The sequence below is a fragment of the Halichoerus grypus genome, chromosome 9 (assembly GCF_964656455.1).
Source record: "Halichoerus grypus chromosome 9, mHalGry1.hap1.1, whole genome shotgun sequence".
NCBI lineage: Eukaryota > Metazoa > Chordata > Mammalia > Carnivora > Phocidae > Halichoerus > Halichoerus grypus.
This window is the reverse complement of record NC_135720.1, coordinates 73,370,113-73,388,219: the sequence shown is the minus strand read 5'-3', so window position 1 is coordinate 73,388,219 and position 18,107 is coordinate 73,370,113. Positions and strand designations below refer to the sequence as shown.

General features: G+C 40.1%; 2 protein-coding genes across 6 annotated transcripts in view; both read left to right on the top strand.

The window, feature by feature from the left end:
- Nucleotides 1–8,906: 8,906 nt before the first annotated feature.
- Nucleotides 8,907–13,012, top strand: RIPPLY2 (ripply transcriptional repressor 2). The gene is made up of 3 exons (XM_036101033.2): nt 8,907–9,260; nt 9,573–9,637; nt 12,742–13,012. Exons 1-3 carry the CDS (start codon nt 8,907–8,909, stop codon nt 12,887–12,889), a joined length of 567 nt encoding a protein of 188 aa, XP_035956926.1. The 3' UTR covers nt 12,890–13,012.
- CYB5R4 (cytochrome b5 reductase 4) overlaps nt 9,287–18,107 on the top strand; it is an 89,412-nt gene continuing 80,591 nt past the window's right edge. For 4 of the 5 annotated variants that reach the window (XM_078055036.1, XM_078055034.1, XM_078055035.1 and 1 more), the window contains exon 1: nt 15,170–15,387. In XM_078055036.1, the coding sequence (XP_077911162.1) occupies nt 15,313–15,387 (75 nt within the window). In that variant the 5' untranslated portion in view covers nt 15,170–15,312. Of the gene's footprint in view, nt 9,535–15,169; nt 15,388–18,107 lie in introns of those variants that run through there. The other variant, XM_036101010.2, reaches the window with a different exon arrangement.

Here is an 18,107-nt window from a genome sequence, read left to right as displayed (position 1 = left end):
CCTTCATGTGTTTAACTTTCTGATAATGCACAATAAAAATCCTAGTTACTTGAAAACATTTGCTTGCTCTTTAGTTCGATCTCAAATTGAAGTGATGCAAACGTTTCTTTTATAATGGCCTCAGTATGAGGGTCTGGCTCCTAACAAATCAGCAATAGTGGAGACTTTATGGACAGAGACCTGACAGATAGTTTGTCACTGCACTCAATAGTTTGGAAGCCTTAAGTCCTTATTGTAGACCCAGTACAATCTTTTCTAAAGATCTTATTCTGATCACCATGAATCAAAGCATCGATGTGGAGCCTTGCAGAGACTGCACTGCAATAAAACTACCTAGAACTGTCCAGAGGCCAGTGTAAATATAGCATATGCTTTAAAGCAAATTCCAAAGTTATAACAGACATTGTAACAACCACTTTTTCTATTCAAGATGCATTTTTTTAAAAACCCCAAATCAGAAACACCTCCAATAGGCTTGATTCTGACTGCAGTGTTTAGTTTCTCAAGCCTAGACTGAGAATGGTTAGGAATCAATACTTTAATGTCATATTTAAAGTTTTCATATTGAGCTATATTTTGCACACCATAAAATTCACCCATTTTTACTGAACAAGTTAATGACATTTAGTAAATTACAGAGTTGTGCAACTATCACTGTGATCCAATTTTAGAACATTTCTGTCACTCCAAAAAGATCCTCATACATATTGTGTGTAGAGTTTTGTATTGGATTTTTCACCATCTTTTTGCATGAAAGCATAATTACATAACTAAAATAAAATACCCCAAATAAGTAAGTTAATAAATTTGACTCTGTTGGCATTCAGACACAAATGAATAATTATGTTAGAAAGGAGCACACTTTATAAGTAGAGTCTTTTAAAAAGGAGTCTAGCTTATAAGGCATATGTTATAATTTTCCTTAAATAATATTCATAAAATCATGGATAAAAAAGGATGTGCATAAACTGAGACTGGCCCTGCTTTCATATAAGCAAAACTGACATTATAAAGGAGGCACATGGTGGCAATAGCATATGTGAGTCATTATATTCCCCTGATTCCTTCACACTTTGTTTCTCACCTTAGTCTCTAAGTGGAGACTAAGTCATACCTTAGTTGAGGTCATCCTGTCCATTGAAAAGGGTGGGGCAACATCAGGTCACATTCAAAATGGGAACCTAGTTCAAGCTCTAATTTATCTTTTCATTTAATATTATTTTCTGGATAATAGAGAAGCACGTACTCATTGTTTTTATGTGCTTTTGATTTTTTCCATCCATCCTCTCAAGGACCATTGCCTAGCATCCTTTCTCCAGGGTATGTTTCTCTTCTCTCATCTTATAGTCATATAAAAATCCCAAAATTAAAAAAAACAAACATGTTAGGTACACATGTTTACCATGTGTAAGGTGAGTTTATAATACTTTCTTTTTAGTTGAATGAATGAAGATTTTTATGTTTTTAATCCTAAAAGATTATGTATATCTGTCTGCCTCATTGGTATGTTATGAAGAACAGATTAATATGTTACATAAAGTACATATTTTAGAAATGGATAAATTCCTAGAAATGTACATCTACCAAGACTGAAACATGAAGAAATCAAAAATCTGAACAGGACAATTACTAGTAAGGAAATTCAATCAGTAATCAAAAACCTCCCAACAAATAAAGGTCCAGGAGCAGATGGCTTTACTGGTGAATTCTACCAAACATTCAAAGAAGAATTAATACCAATCTTTCTCAAACTCTCAGAAAATAGAAGAGGAAGGAACACTTCCAACTTCATTTTATGAGGCCAGCATTACCCTGATACCAAAATCAGACAAGGATCATATAAGAAGAGAAAATTACATACCAGTGTTCCTGATAGACATAGAGGCAACAATCCTCAACAGGATATTAAAAAACAGAATTCAAGCATACATTATAAGGATCATACACCATAACCAAGTGGGATTTATTCCAGGGATGCAAGGATGGCTCAACATCTATAAGTCAATCAACATGATATATAACATTAACAAAATGAAGGATCAAAGTTGTATCATCTCAACAGATTCAGGAAAAGTATTTGACAAAATTCAACATCCATTTATGATAAAAACTCTCAACAAAGTGGTTATAGAGGGAACATACCTCAACATAATAAAGGCCATATATGACAAGCCCATATCTAACATCACATTCAATGGTGTAAAGCTGAAAGCTTTTCCTCTAAGATCAGGAATAAGACAAGGATAACCACCCTTGCTGCTTTTATTCAACACAGAATTAGAAGTCTTAACCACAGTAATTAGGCAAGAAGAAATAAAAGATAACCAAAATGCAAAGGAAAAAATAAAAACTTCTCCATTTGAGGATGCCATGATATATAGAAAACCCTAAAGACTTTGCCAAAAAATGTTAGCTAATAAATGAATTCAGTAAAGTAGCAGGATACAAAATTAATACATAAAAATCAATTGGGTTTCTATACACTAATAACAAATTATCAGAAAGAGAAATTAAGAAAACATTCCCACTTACAAATGTATTAAAAAGATTACATTCTTAGGAATAAATTTAACGAAGGAGGTGAAAGATTTATACTCTGCAAACTTTAAGATACTGATGAAAGAAATTGAAAAAGACACAAATAAATGAGAAGATTCCGTGTTCATGGATTAAAAGAATTAATATTGTTAAAATGCTTATAATACTCAAAGCAATCTACAGAATTCAGAATTCAAAATTCCAATGGCATTTTTCACAGAAATCAAACAAACAACCCTAAAAGTTGTATGGAACCACAAAAGACCCTGAATAGCCAAAGTAAGCTTGAGAAAGAAGAACAAAGTTGGAGGCATCATGCTTCTTGATTTTAAACCATATTACAAAGCGTTACTCATCAATACAATATTGGCATAAACACATGCACATAGATCAATAGAAGAGAATAGAGAGCCCAGAAATAAACCCATGCATATATGGTCAATTAATGTATGACAAAGAGGCAAGAATATGCACTGGGAAAAGAACAGTCTCTTTAATAAATGATGTTGGGAAAACTGGACACACACATGCAAACTGGATCAATATCTCGCACCATACAAAAAAATCAACTCAAAATGGATTAAAGACTTGAGCATAAGATCTGAAAACATAAAACTCTTAGAAAAAACCCCTTAGGCTATAAGATCCTTGACATCAGTCTTCACAACGAGTTTTTTGGATCGGACTCTAAAATCAAAGACAACAAAAGCAAAAATAAACAAGTGGGACTACATCAAACTAGAGAGGAGGAAACCATCAACAAAATGAAAAGGCAGGGGCGCCTGGGTGGCTCAGTTGGTTAAGTGACTGTTTTCGGCTCAGGTCATGATCCTGGAGTCCCGGGATCGAGTCCCACATCGGGCTCCCTGCTCAGCGGGGAGTCTGCTTCTCCCTCTGACCCTCCTCCCTCTCATGCTCTCTGTCTCTCATTCTGTCTCTCGCAAATAAATAAAATCTTAAAAAAAAAAAAATGAAAAGGCAACCTACTGAATGAGAGAAAATATTTGCATAATACATCTGATAAGGTGCTAATATCCAAAATATATAAAGGACTCTTACAACTCAATAGCAAACAAGCCATTTAAGAAATGAGCAGAAGATCTGAATAGACATTTTTCCAAAGAAGATGTATCGATGGCCAGTAGGTAAATGAAAAGGTGCTCAACATCACTCATCATCAGGGAAATGAAAAACAAAACCACAATGAGATATCACCTCACACCTGCTAGAATGGCTATTATCAAAAACACAAGACATAGCAAATATCACTGAGGATGTGGAGAAAAGGATACACTTGTACACTGTTGGTGGGAATGCAAATTGGTGCAGACACTATGAAAAACAATATAGAAGTTCCTCAAGAAATAAAAAATAGAACTACCGTATGACCCAGCAATTGCATATCTAGGTTTTGTCCAAAGGAAACAAAAACACTGACTTGAAAAGGTATCTGTTACCCCCACTGCAGCATTATTTATAAAAGCTAAGACATGGAAACAATCTAATTATCTACAAATAGATGAATGGATAAAGAAAATGTAATATATATGTATATATATATCATGAAAAAGGAGAAAATTCTGACATTTGGGACAACGTGGATGGCACTTGAGGGCATTGTGCTAAATAAAATAGGTCCGAGAAAGACAAATAACATTTGATCTCACTTATATGAGGAATCTTTAAACAAACAAACAAGCCCAAACTCATAGATACCGAGAAGAGATGGGTGGTTGCCAGAAGTGGGGGATGGGTGTTCATGAAATGAATGAAGGTTGTCAAATGGTACAAACTTCCAGTTATAAAATAAACAAGTCCTGGGGATGTAATCTACAGCCTGGTGACTATAGTTATTAATAATCTTTTGTATAGGGACGCCTGGGTGGCTCAGTCGGTTAAGCGGCTGCCTTCGGCCCAGGTCATGATCCCAGGGTCCTGGGATCGAGTCCCACATCAGGCTCCTTGCTCAGCAGGGAACCTGCTTCTCCCTCTCTCTCCCTCTGCTTGTGCTCTCTCTGTCAAATAAATAAAACCTTTAAAAAAAATAATAATCTTTTGTATATTGAAAGTTGCTAATAGGGTAGATCTTAAAATCCCCATCACAAGAAAAAGAATTGTAACTATGTGTGGTGATAGACGTTAAACTAGACTTACTGTGATCATTATTTCATAATATATACACATATTGAATCATCGTGTTGTACACCTGAAACTAATATAATGTTAAATGTGAATTATATCTTAATAAAAAAGCACATGTTTTAAATGCACTAGTGGGACTCATATAGATTTCTAAATATAAATGTAACATGAATAAGTTATTTGATCTTGGCCACACTGGCAATGAGCTTCAGCATCTGTATAAATAGATGGAACAAATGGATAAATGTATAAATGGTCTAGTTCCAGCAATATATATTTCTACTTCTCAGTTTACTTGAATTTGATCAAATATACATTTTACCATATTTTTGTTAATTGGCTCTCCCTTACATTTTTTAAACATAGCTTAAAATTTGTTGAGAGCTTCCTATGTGTGAGGCTTTGTAGCAAGCATTCTATAAGTTTTATTTTATTTAGCCAACAATAATTCTAGGGCATTGAGACATGCATTATGTACATATCCATACTGATTTCGTTATCTGAAACAAACCATATCTCACTTTCCTGATGGGTAGATCATTATAGATCCTTAAGTATTAATTAGATTATTTTCCTACACAGTAACTTGTAGGAAAATTACAAGTTTTTTTTCACAATTTTAAGACAATTGATGTTCTCTCCGATTCATGTCTCATCATCCCATTACCCCCTCCTTCTTCATGCCAGATCTAGTCACCTTGATTAAACTTGCTTCTTGAGGAATCACTGATGCATACCCTCCAACTGCATGAGACTCCTCCCCACAGCTCCTGATCTCATTTCTTCTTTCCTCCTAGGGGACCTGGAGCATTGTCCAGTCCCCTTTCTCTAGAGATCTCTCCACTCCTGCCTCATCTCTTCATCTTATAAACATTCTTTTGCCCCTTGCACCCTAAAAACAAAACCCCTCTACTGACCCAACATTCCTTTTCTCTCTTTTTTCCTCTCAAAAAGGTAGTCTCAACTTACCGTTTTATTTTTCACCTCTACAGCTCAATTTACTGTAAAAAAAAAAAAAAAGCTTCTCTCTCCATATACTTGAGATGTTGTTAAAGTCACTTATGACCCCTGCTTGCCAAATTCAATGAACATGCATCCTTATTTTGTTTGACCCAGTGGTGGCACTTAATGCCCTAGGCCTTTCCTTTCTTGTTGGAACTCTTTCATTCCATGGTCCCACAACACCTGCTCTACAAATGCACCTTGTACTACCTTCATCATTCCTTTTCGGGGAGGTTTTGTTTTGCTTTGTTTTGTTTTGCATCTCTTCTCACTTCACAAGCAAATGTTGCTCTCCAGAGCTCTGTCCTTGGTCCTGTTCTCACGCTACAAAATTTCCTGGGAAAATGAATCAGTCCCTACAATTTTAAATTACTACTTCTTTTCTTATGATTCCCACATTTAAATATTTAGTCCTAAACTCTCTACTGAACTCTGAACTTCATATCTCTGATTGTCCTTTTGATAGCTTCCCCACCTACCTGTTACTAAGTCTTTAAAAATCTGTTAATTTTATTCCCTTCCCCCTGTTATGACAAATGGCATGGTTTCAGTGGAAAGAGGTTCCATCAGTTAGTATCCTTATGTGGAGATGACCTGAAGTAAATCCTACCCACCAAAAATGGAATACAGCATGAGTCAGAAATAAACCTCTATATTCTAAGGCAATGAGAGTTTGGAGTTCTTTTTTATTGCCGCATAGCCCAGCCTGACCTGACTGATTCAAGATCCAAAACCAAATTCATTATTTTTTTCCCTGAATAAAATAACCTAAAAGCATCTCACCTGCTCTTCCTCCTATATTCCCTGTTTTCTCTGTTTTTGTTTGAGCCATCACCATTTACCTAGTTAACCAGGTTAGAAACCTGGGAGCATATATAGACTCCACTTTCATGTCTCCCCACATTTTATGATTCAGGTAGTAGTATAGATTCTATTTCCTAAGTATCCCTCAAATATGTTCTTTCATTTCCATCCTTACTATACATCTTCTCATCACCTTTTGCCTGAACTATGACAATGATTTTGTAAATGATTTCCTTGCTTCCAGTATCAGCCTTCCCTAAATCTGTCTTCCATATGGCTGCCAGAGAGACTTTTATAAAATGTAAACTTTAGTGGTGCCTGGGTATCTCAGTCAGTTAAGTATCTGCCTTCAGCTCAGGTCATGATCCCAGAGTCCTGGGATCGAACCCCACATCAGGCTCCTTGTTAAATGGGCAGCCTGCTTCTCCCTCTCTCTCTACCTGCTACTCCCCCCCGCTTGTGCTCTCTCTCTTTGTCAAATAAATAAAATCTTTTTAAAACAGTGTAAACTTTGACCATTCCATTCTCCTGCTTAAAATATTTCACCAGTGCTTACAGAATAAATCCAAAATGCTTTATCATGGTATATTAGCCTCCTGTTAACCCAAGCCCTTCTCTCTCTTCAGCCACATCTCTGCTCCAGCAATCCCTACTCCTTAGAAGCACTGTTCCTTCCTTCTCTTTTCCCTCCTGCACCACACACACAAACTACACTATTTCTTGATCCTTCTAGAAATCCCAATTTAGGTTTCTTTTACTCTAAAAAGGTTTTCCTGGTTGTCCCAAATAGATTTATCAATTCCCTCCCTTGTACCACTTCGCTGGTTAAAATGTGCTTTTGCTATTGAATGTGGCACTTTTAAACACCTTTGCTTATGTGGCCGTTGTGATCACAATGACTGTAACCCTCTTGAGGATGGGGGTGGGGGGTGGGGGATATCTTATTCACCATTACCTCCCGAAAGCACAGTACTTAACCACATTACAGACACCTTAAAAGATGTTTATGAAACTGAAATGATGAACATTTCATCAGACAGCTTAACACTTGTTAAGGACTTACATTTTTTAAACATAGCTTAAAATTGTTGAGAGCTTCCTATGTGTGAGGCCTTGTAGCAAGCATTCTATAAGTTTTATTTTATTTAGCCAACAATAATTCTAGGACATTGAGACATGCATTAGGTACCTATCCTTACTGATTTCGTTATCTGAAACAAACCATATCTCACTTTCCTGATGGGTAGATCCTTAAGTATTAATTAGATTATTTTCCTACACAGTAACTGAATGGATAGCTGAGACACTATTACTTGCATTAAAAGCTTTTATCTACAACTGTTAAGTAGCTCAGCTCTATTATTTAAACCATTTGAAAAAAATTATGGCATTTATATATTATCTTTCCTATATATGTTTTCCAAGCATAACGCTTTTTACCAAGTTTAATGGATCTTTGTAATAAGTGAGGGTCAACTTAAATAAGAGAAACAGGGTCACGGAGAGGTTCACAACTGGTCCCATAACTTTTCAAGATTTCATTATCATTCTACACACACCCTGCCTCCACAAAATAATTTCTAATTATCACTGAGTGACAAAATGCCAAGTAGTGACTGAAGTGTATACATGAAATTCAAGACTTCTCTTCAGGGGACACTGGTAAGATGTTGAGGAAAATCACAAAGAGAGGAGAAAATAATATAGAGTTCTATGCCTAAATCACATGACTCCAATCTTCGGTTCTCGTGTCTGTTCAGTCTCGGTTCAGTCTTTTACCATTCACTTTTTTTTTTTTTAATCTACAAATAATACTAGGCAGAACCTAGTCTGTCAATACATTAACGAAAATTTCCTTTCGTAAGGAGTCTGTTCATTCACCCAGCTTTCATTCTGCCGGAAAGAGGAGTTAAGGCCATTCCTTTTAATTTAGTCCGCATCCCAGCTTTTAGCAGACGGGATGCAGAGCTTGTTGCATTGACCACATTCCAAAAAGCCTCGAGTCAAGCAATTACCAGCCACTTGGCCTTTTTGCAGAAATACACAAAACGTGTAGAATTGCTTAATTCTATCGCCTCCTAGACTCCTCACTTGGAAATTGGCTGCTCGGGCGAATGTTGTTTTTTCCCCCGCAGCCATGTGTCGAAGAGCGATTAACACTCGCTCAACAAAACCCATTCCCGGGCCATTTGCGAGCTGCACGCGTTCGCACCCGGGGTTCAGCCCGTTGCGCCTTCACGCGCAACCTTTTTGTTTATGCGGCTAGCTGGGGAGAGAGGGGCGGAGAGGGAGCGAACCTCTCAGTATGCAGCAGGCAGCCGGGGCTCTCTATATAAAGCTCGGGTCTCGGGTCTGGCGGAGCGAAGAGGCCCGGCTGGCCCGCGAGCTGGCAGCCGCCTTCTGCTCGGCCCCGCCGCGCCATGGAAACCGGGGAGCCCTCGGCGAGCGGAGCCGACGAGTGCGCGCGCTGCTGCCGCCGCTCGCCGCCCGCGGACCCCGACCGCCGGACGCAGCGCGAGGGCGCGGACTCCGGCGGCGGCGCCTCCCCCACCCCGGCCCTACCGCCCGCGCCTCCCCGGCTCCTCCCCTCCGCTCTCCGCCCCCCACCGGTCCCGGGTCCGTGCTCGGCTTCGGGCGGTCCTCCCGGGTCTGGGCTCCCGTCTCCTCTGCGCGCCTTGTGCCCCCCAGCCCGCAGACCCGCAGGCTTCTGGAGACCGTGGGTTGACGCCAGAGGCTACAAGGAGGAGGGGGCGCCGCAGCACTTGGCGGAGGCGGTGAGTGAGCCGAGCGCCTCGGGCCGCGCCTCCCCGGAGGGCAGATGAGCTACCCGGACAGGGTATGCCCTGCCCGAGGGAGACACGCGCCCGGCCTGCCCCTCGTTTAAGCTCGCGCCCGCCCGTGGCCCTACCGGAGGTCCTGATGCTGCGAGGGTGTCCTCCAGAGCCACGGACGCGCGGATCCGGCCAGGAGCGAGGCTGCGGAGAGCCCCGGGGGTCACATTCCCCGCGGGCGCGAGGAACACTAGACCGCTTTCCACCTTTCTAGAAGGTGAGTGATAACTGCGATTCATCTTCTTTCGTCCCCAGATGCCGGACGGCCCCGGGGTGACCGAAGCCTCAGGAAAGCTTTCCCAGTACAGACACCCAGTCAGGTGAGTGATAGGCCTCACGGAAGGTCTCCCGCTCCTCCAGCCCAGGGTAGAGTCGGGAATCGCAGCGCGTAGCTCCATGGCTGGCCTTGCAGTTCTCTCTGGGAAAGTCTGCCTTCACGGATCCCAGAGGTCTTTTACTCATCGAATTGATAAATGTAGCTCACGCTCTCACCTAAAAGAACTGTTAATCAGTGCCCACTCAGTAAACTCTTCAAGAGTATATTATAAAGAGGGAAAGTGGATGGCATCGTGAAAGTCGACCGGTGACATCTCGTGTCTGCAAACCAGTTTTGTGTTGTTTAATGCTAAAGGGTTCGAATGAAATTGACTTCACAGCAGGCAGAGTGTGTATGTTCTTACTCTCTTGCAAACCAGACGGAAGACGGGTGTTCATAGTTGCGGTTTTACAGCAAATCGAGCTTGACATGGAAGAAAAAATGGAGTGTAATGAAAATCCTAAAGATCACGAAGCTTCCTAAGAAGGGTCGAGGTTACTTGACATAACAATGAAGAGCTAGTTTATGGTTCCTAGCCACGGGTTGTCGGCCTTTCTGTAGAAATCTTTGTAGCTTTTATTCAGGTGAAAGGTTCATTCTGCAGTTTTCTTCAGAGAGCTGTGAAATACAGAGCGTATGATATTTGTATGTATATGTTTATAAATAGCTTGTAGAAGTCAATACATGCTGATTAATTTTCTACCTAGTGATGGACACAGGAAAAAAATAATCACACCCCATTGGCAAGTGTTACAATAGTTTAGTTTGGTCCGTATGTAAAGGACATGAAGTACCTAACTCTCCCTGAGGGAGCAGGGAAAGATCTGGGAAGTGTGTATGATAGGATGTGATTACATAGCTGAGGCTTGAAGTTAGCCAGATGGATGGTAGGTGGAGAAAAAGGGGACAGAAGAAATAGCATAGAGGGGATACAGAGTCATAGAACAACATGGCTCCCTATGGGAGCCTCAAGGAGCTGGAATTTGGGTGCATGAAGCTGTGGTCATTCTAGTAGGTAAGCCATAAGCCGGATCTTGTACACCTTGGTATAGAGTTTTGTTCTATTCCTGTATGTGGCATTGGAAACCCATGACCTTTATTCTGTGGATGGTATTGGGGGTTACTCAAAGGTAGTGTGATCAGATTTATGTTTCAGAAAAAGCACTAAGAAAATGGTATATAGGCTTAGTTAGAAAACTAAATGAAATTGGAAGTTACTGTAATTCAGGCAATATATGATAAAGAGCCATTCTAAGGTATTGGAAGTGTGGATGGGACTGGGTGAATTTGGGGAATGCTTAGATGACATAATAGATTAGGCTTATAATGTATTGTATATGGCAGGTAAAGAGGAGGTAAAAAGACAGAATGGCTTCCAAGTTTGTGGCAGATGACCAGATGAATGCTGTATTAACAGAGTGGAAATTAGGGCTTAAAACAGATTTGGGGAACAAGATAACGAGTCCAATTTTTCATTTATTGTATTTAATGTGCCTAGGGGGTATCCAAATGCATATGTCTAGTAAAGAGCTGCACGCACACACACTCACACACACACGCACGCACACACACACACACAGGTAAGGGGCCCAGAGTCAAGATCTTAAGTGGAAATACAGACAATTGGGAGTCTTCAGTAAATGAACAGTTGAAGAAATCATGTCAGTGGATCAGATCTTCCAGAAGAATGAGAGAGGAGAGATGATCACTCTTGATAAAACACTGGGGAAGGCCAATACCAACCTGTACACAGAGAAAAAGAGGTCCACAAAGGAGACTGAGAAGAATCACTCAGGACAGGGGAGAATTCAGGAAAGTATGAAGTCCCTGAAAGGAAAGTGGTCAGTCAGAGATTCTGGGCAGAGTGTGGTAACAATTAAACAACATTCTTTGGGTCTGACAGTTCTAGTTAAGCATTGGAAAATCATCTGTTTCCTGTATAAGAAATCCCTTTCTTTTCTGAACTACTGTAGCCATTTATTTGTAGTACTTTTAAGTTTATTTTATTTTTATTAATTTATGTCTTGAATACTGTTATTTCTTGAGGATAGAGACTAAGATTTTTTCATCTTTGAATTATGAGTTACATCTGGCACGAGATCACTAAAATATTTATTGAATGACTGAATTATTGATGGTTGCTTATTAAAGGCGCCAAAATTAAAACTTTTTTTGTCATTTGGCTAGAAACATTTATAAACTATATTGCCTACTTTTGTGCCTTTTAAAATTGAGTATACTGAACATAATGTAACCTTCTCTTTGTTAGAAGCACTTTGTTATAAATGGGTACGTGGGGCTAACTACCCTACACTAAAATGACTGCACTGTTATTGGTGAGTCAGCCATATCCTTCTTCTTTTCTTTTCTTTGGAGGAAAATAATAGAAGACCAGATGGCAAGATTAATATTTGTCAAAAATTTGAAATTCTGAGGTAATTGGGTTACATGTAAGTTGTGAAAAGCCAGCATTATTCTCAATATCCCAATACGGTATTTCCAGTTTTGTTGGATGGGGAAATGGGAGGGAGATGGGATCAAGGTTGGGGTCAGAGGAAGCCTTCCTATAGCCCTGGTGTGAGTGCATAGAAAAACTTTAAAATATTGCTTTTTGTACTCTTCTAAACTTACATTGTTAGCTACATCTGTAACTAACAGTTAAGCAAGATATCAGGTGATTTCTGCTTTTCTGGAAGGTGCATAATATATTGTTGTCTTTATAAAACTGGGTTTCAGAATTTTTAATGTAATGGTAGGATTCATTTTCCCCCCAAAGGAATTTGGAAATTGGAAGACAAACCATCTGTATATTGTGAGAATAAATATATTCATAATACCTAAAGTGATCTAAATATTTATCACACAGGGTTTCATGTGAATTTGTTTGATCCAATTTACAGCTTGGATAAAGACTTAAAATGATTAATTAGTTATTGATGCTTTGGCAAGTAGACTCCCATGACACCTGAGATAATAGCATTTTTAGACTATCTAAAGGCATACATCAATTGTTAAGTATGTGGAGCTCTTAGCATTTGAACATTTCATGAATATAAGGATTCTGAATGTGAAAAAAATAAAGCCTATTATGTTGTCTGCTTCTTTCAGACTATTTTGGCCCAAATCAAAGTGTTATGATTACTTATATCAAGAAGCAGAAGCTCTTCTGAAAAATTTTCCAATTCAAGCCACAATTTCATTTTATGAAGATTCTGATAGTGAAGATGATATTGAGGAGCTGATCTGTGAAAATTAACCTGATTAGTTACTTGCGATGACATTCAAAGCTTATAGGATTTAAATTTAGTGTACAAATGTATCATAATCCTTCATACTAATTTATTTGTATATAAATTATTAATAAAATGAAATATTTTGTAATTCTATAGTAGTTTGGCTTTTTTTACCCCTATGCTATAATTCAGTGTTGGAATTTAAAAATAAGTGCCATTTACAGATGTCTTGATTGGACTGTAAACATTTGGGGCTTACAAAAGATACTTTTGATCTCTTCATCAAATTACAAATTTAATTTTAGTTATAATTTTGCAAATATTTAGCTAAAACTTTGCAAAGAATGACAATATTTAATTTTCAAGACTGAATCTTGTAACATCTGGTATTTCCTACTGATCTCCGTTAGGTATTGTGTTGCTGATGAATATTTTTAGATAACGAAAAAAATCACCTTATGCTACCAATCACACAATATTATGTGTTTGCTAGCAGATTGTGAAAAACACTTTAAATCATTGTCCATAATTGAGAATGTCAATTAATGCCATGGCTATTAAATTTTAGGGATTTTTAATGAATGATGAATCAAGTAATATCACTTTAATACTCCTCTGCTGCCCTTAAATCTAGTAGTAAAATAGCATTTGTGTTCAATAATTAGAGCACTTCATTGAGGGATCCCCAGAATTTAAAAAGAAATGTTTAAGTGAGCACGACTTCTATGGAGTCTAAAAAAGGAGAGCCAAAAGTCTAGAATTTGATCTTTTTCTATTTCTGTCTAAGGGGGAGCTAAGACATTTGGCAGATACGAAACATTCTTCAACAGCATCACCTTCCTTTGTTCTGGCTCCTTGCTCCTGATATTGTCATGTACAGATTTTCTCATGGGAAGTGAAATAAGAAATTCTCTGATTAGTTTTTTAAAATGTAGACTTATAGAAGAATACATCACCATTTAATGACAGAGAAAAACAGGAGCACATTGCAAGGTAGAGGTAACCTAGACTATGGTCATGAGGTTCTTTAGCTCAAATGCAGTCTCCCAATAAGCATTTTCATTGCAAATGTTTCTTAGTACCCCAGAATCATGATGGGTAGAGGTGAAGGTCAGAGATGGTTACCTGGCTAAGAAATGCCTCTTACTTGAATGGCTACATAGGTCACACGCTTTTCCTTCTAATTGAAAGGATACTACAAACATTGATTTACAGGCACTTTAAGGACAAGGCAGTTGAAACAGAGCAAGTTTAAATCATGTGTCAGAGTCAGGAAAAGTTAGTAATGGCGGGTGGACAGGGAGAGTTATTTAGAACTGTATTTCTTCTGAAAACTTTCCCTTCACTGGATTCTACACTCAGGATGTGTGTGTTCCCCAAGGGCTATGCAAAAAACCCACCAGGTCACCAATCTGGACCTTGATCATTAGGGACTTGTTTTTAGCTGCACAGTATTTGAGCTTCTTTCAATATGTCGGAATAGTATGACAAGCCACTGCCATTTTTTGGGTGCCTACTATTAACCAGGCACTGTACTAGGTAGTTTACATATGACATCTCATTTAATTCTTACTGAAACCTAAATCCATTAGGCAGAGGGGGAAAATGAGACTTTGAGATACTGAAATAACTTGTGTAAGTCTGCTCATTTATTAAGTGCAGAGATGGCATTCAAACTAAACCTATCTGACAAACATAACTCTTCGTCACTACATCTGGGGATGGGCTGTATCTGTACACAATTCCCTGTAGCTTTCAGCAAAGACAAGAAGTTAGATGAGGAGGAAGAACTTGTGAGTGGGTGAATGGAGCAGGAGACTTTACTAGCTTCTTTGACTCGTTTGTCATTAGCGGGGGTTCTTAAAGGTGAAGCTTCACCTCATAAGAGTGGCTGTGGCTGTTTGCATTTGACGCCTTAACTCTTAAAAGTTCTCTTTCCTGTACAGCCGGATGCTTTAGAGGAGAGAGTTTCAGAGAAATCAAAATGCTTTGATAGTGTTATTTTATTCCATATTTCAAGCCGTGTGAAGGTGGGGCATAACAACAGACACTTGTGTTCTGGGTTAAGAGGAGTCTAAAAGAATTTATGCTCAGATTCTGTCAGCACCACGGCTAAGGAACAGCTTCGCTCTGTCTTTAATCCTAACACGGAATAGCTGTCACCTCACTGCGGTGCTGAAATTCAGGGTGCAGGGCTAATGCAGCACGCGTACTTGGGTCTGGTTCCTCCCCTCCGGCCCTGCGTTCGTCCCGTTGGCTCCGCCCCCCGCGGCCTCGACGTGCTGCGTCATGGCGCGCCTCACCCTCGGCGACCCCGGAAGTGGGTCGGGGGCTTGGCCTCTGCCCGGCCTCGGAGCCGGAGCGGGAGGTGTTACCCTGGAGGGGTAGAACTGAGCGATCCTGTCCGGCGGCGGACCCCGGGCAAGGCCCGGGCCAGGGGCCCAGGATGCTGAACGTCCCTTCCCAGTCTTTCCCGGCCCCCAGCTCGCAGCAGCGCGTCGCCTCCGGGGGGCGTAGCAAGGTAAGTGGATGACACCGTGCGTCTTGTTCAGCTCGCCTCCCGCCGGCGTTCCGTACTACCGAACGGTCCATTCTCTCTTTCGGCCCCCTCTTCCACCTCTTGTCCTCATCTCTAGCCTTCGTTATTCCTGCCCTAGCTAGCGATCTCTTTCCCCGGCCGTTTGCAGTCCTCTCTCTCACCTACTAGCCCCTCCCCCCTCATCCTCTTTTCCGGTTCTGGGAAGTCTTTTCCCGCGAATTAAATTGAGTTGTATATGACAGGGCCAGCACCGTGCTTTTGCCGTTATCATAGGTACTCAGTATTAGCTTCCTTCCCTCAGTCTCTCCTCGTCTCCGGTCTTTTGTTCTGCACTTTCCGGAAGGAGTTGTGAGTGATGTGGGTTCCCTAGGAGAAGGGAAAGGTTGGGCAGTAGTGACATTGACCGGTGACCATCCTCCAAAGGTGGGGACTCCCAGAGCTAGGGAAGATGGGGGGAGCGAGAACAAATGTCTACAGTCCTCCGGTGGGTTTACGGACACCTCTCTAAGTCATACTGGCTTTCTTCCTCTGGTACCTGTTTTATCACACTGTCTTTTCTATTGACATCACTTGCTGACTTTGAAGCTAATATAATACTCTCACTTTTTGTTGAACATAGTTACTGTTAGCAACAGGTGGAATACAAATGTATTTTATATTTATAAAATTTAATAAAATTGTCTCCTGTGCAGTTATTCGTTAGTTCCTCATTCTGTAAGTTCATCTTCATGTTTTGTTCAGGTTTTGTTTTTGAAACTTCCACCTACTTGGACCACTCCGCCCAAACCCCCATTTCTGGACTCTTGGGTGTTAGCATGATTTAGGATCTTCACTGACTTTTTTTTCTCTCTCCACTTAAACTTGAAGTTGACTCTAGATCAGAATTATGGATTCAGGGATCTGTAGCTTTCATTAGCTTTTCAGAAGTCTGTAACTCCAACTATAATAATAATAAAGCTGAGATTTATTCAGTGCTTACGGTATGTATGTATGTTAGTGTTCTGAGTGCTTCATGTGTAGTGTATTAACTCATTTAATCTTTACAGTAATCCCACAAAGTGGTTGCTTTTGTTATCTCTATATCACAGAAAAGAAAACTGGTTAAGAAATGTTGCTTTGGACCCTAAAAGTTTGATGTGATGTGACTCTGGCTGTGATATTTCATTTATTGCTCCATAGCTCCATATATCATCCAGTCATCTAATCATCTGTCCCCTCCTTCTTGATGTTTGACCTTTTCTGTCCTTGAACTAAATGCTTGGCTAAATAGTATAGTCTTTCTGGAGAAAGAATCTCTGAATTAAAATATAAGAGTTGCTGGCCTTCTGTACTAAAACTACAAACCACGTTCTCAGCATCCTTTTAAAGGAGAAAGCTCAGGGGCGCCTGGGTGGCTCAGTCGTTAAGCGTCTGCCTTCAGCTCAGGTCCTGATCCCGGGGTCCTGGGATCGAGCCCCACATCGGGCTCCCTGCTCAGTGGGAAGCCTGCTTCTCCCTCTCCCACTCCCCTTGCTTGTGTTCCCTCTCTTGCTGTCTCTCTCTCTGTCAAATAAATAAATAAAATCTTTAAAAAAAAAAAATAAAGGAGAAAGCTCAGAGGCAAAAACAAAAGGTCCACAGGCGGTGATGGCAAAGGTGAGTCTTCGGGTCTAAACAGAGAACAAAATTCAGTTATTGCACAATTCAAAGGGAAACTGAGACTTTCCCCCCCTTTATGAAATGAGGTAATCTTGCACGTATCAGAACCTGATTCAGGATTGTATGAAATGGGTAGAGATTGAAAAAATAGAAGCTAGTTGGGGAGGTTATATATCATAATAGTTAAAAGCATAGACTTTTTTTTTTTTTTTTTGTGAAATTTTTTTTTTTTTTTTTTTTTTTAAAGATTTTATTTATTTATTTGACAGAGAGAGAGAGATAGCGAGAGCAGGAACACAAGCAGGGGGAGTGGGAGAGGGAGAAGCAGGCTTCCTGCCGAGCAGGGAGCCCGATGTGGGACTCGATCCCAGGACCCTGGGATCATGACCTGAGCCGAAGGCAGACGCTTAACGACTGAGCCACCCAGGCGCCCCCAAAGCATAGACTTTTGAGTGAGAAAGACCCAGATTCTTTTCCCAACTCCCATGACTAAGTCTCTGAGTCTCAGTTTTCTCAGGTGTAAAAGAGAATAACAGTACCCATTTTATAGGGCCATTCACAGGATTAAATGAGATAATGTTTCTCTTAGCACAGTCTTGGTATGTGGTAAGCACTCATGTGTTACTTGCCCTTAGACTTTTATTCGGATTCCATGGATTGTTGTGTGATTGTTGTGTAAAGTCCTGAACACAGTGTCTGGTGCAGAGTATGCATTCTATATATGATAGCTAGTATTATTTCTACTAATACTAGTAAGTAAATATTTTTTGAGAACCTCCCATATGCTGAAGATATGGTCTCTGTTTCCAAGGAGTTTAGTCTAATAGGCTGCACACACTAATAAATAGTTATAAATGTGGTAAGTGCTATAACTGTGTGTTATGACCACAGAGAGGCTGGGGTCAGAGAAGGCTTCTGGAGGAGGTAGTGTCTGTGAGAGAGAGAGAGGGAGGGAATTGGGCCAGGCCAAGGAGGAGGTATTTCATAGCAATCAAGGAATCAGTTCCCATTTAGCTAAAGCATTTAATAGGAAGGAGCAAAAATTAAAACTCAGAGCTAGTGAG

Coding starts and splice junctions, on each gene's coding strand:
- RIPPLY2 (XM_036101033.2), top strand. CDS start 8,907: ATGGAAACCGGGGAGCCCTCGGCGAGCGGAGCCGACGAGTGCGCGCGC. Junction 9,261..9,572: donor CGCAGCACTTGGCGGAGGCG/GTGAGTGAGCCG, acceptor TTTCGTCCCCAG/ATGCCGGACGGCCCCGGGGT. Junction 9,638..12,741: donor CAGTACAGACACCCAGTCAG/GTGAGTGATAGG, acceptor TGCTTCTTTCAG/ACTATTTTGGCCCAAATCAA.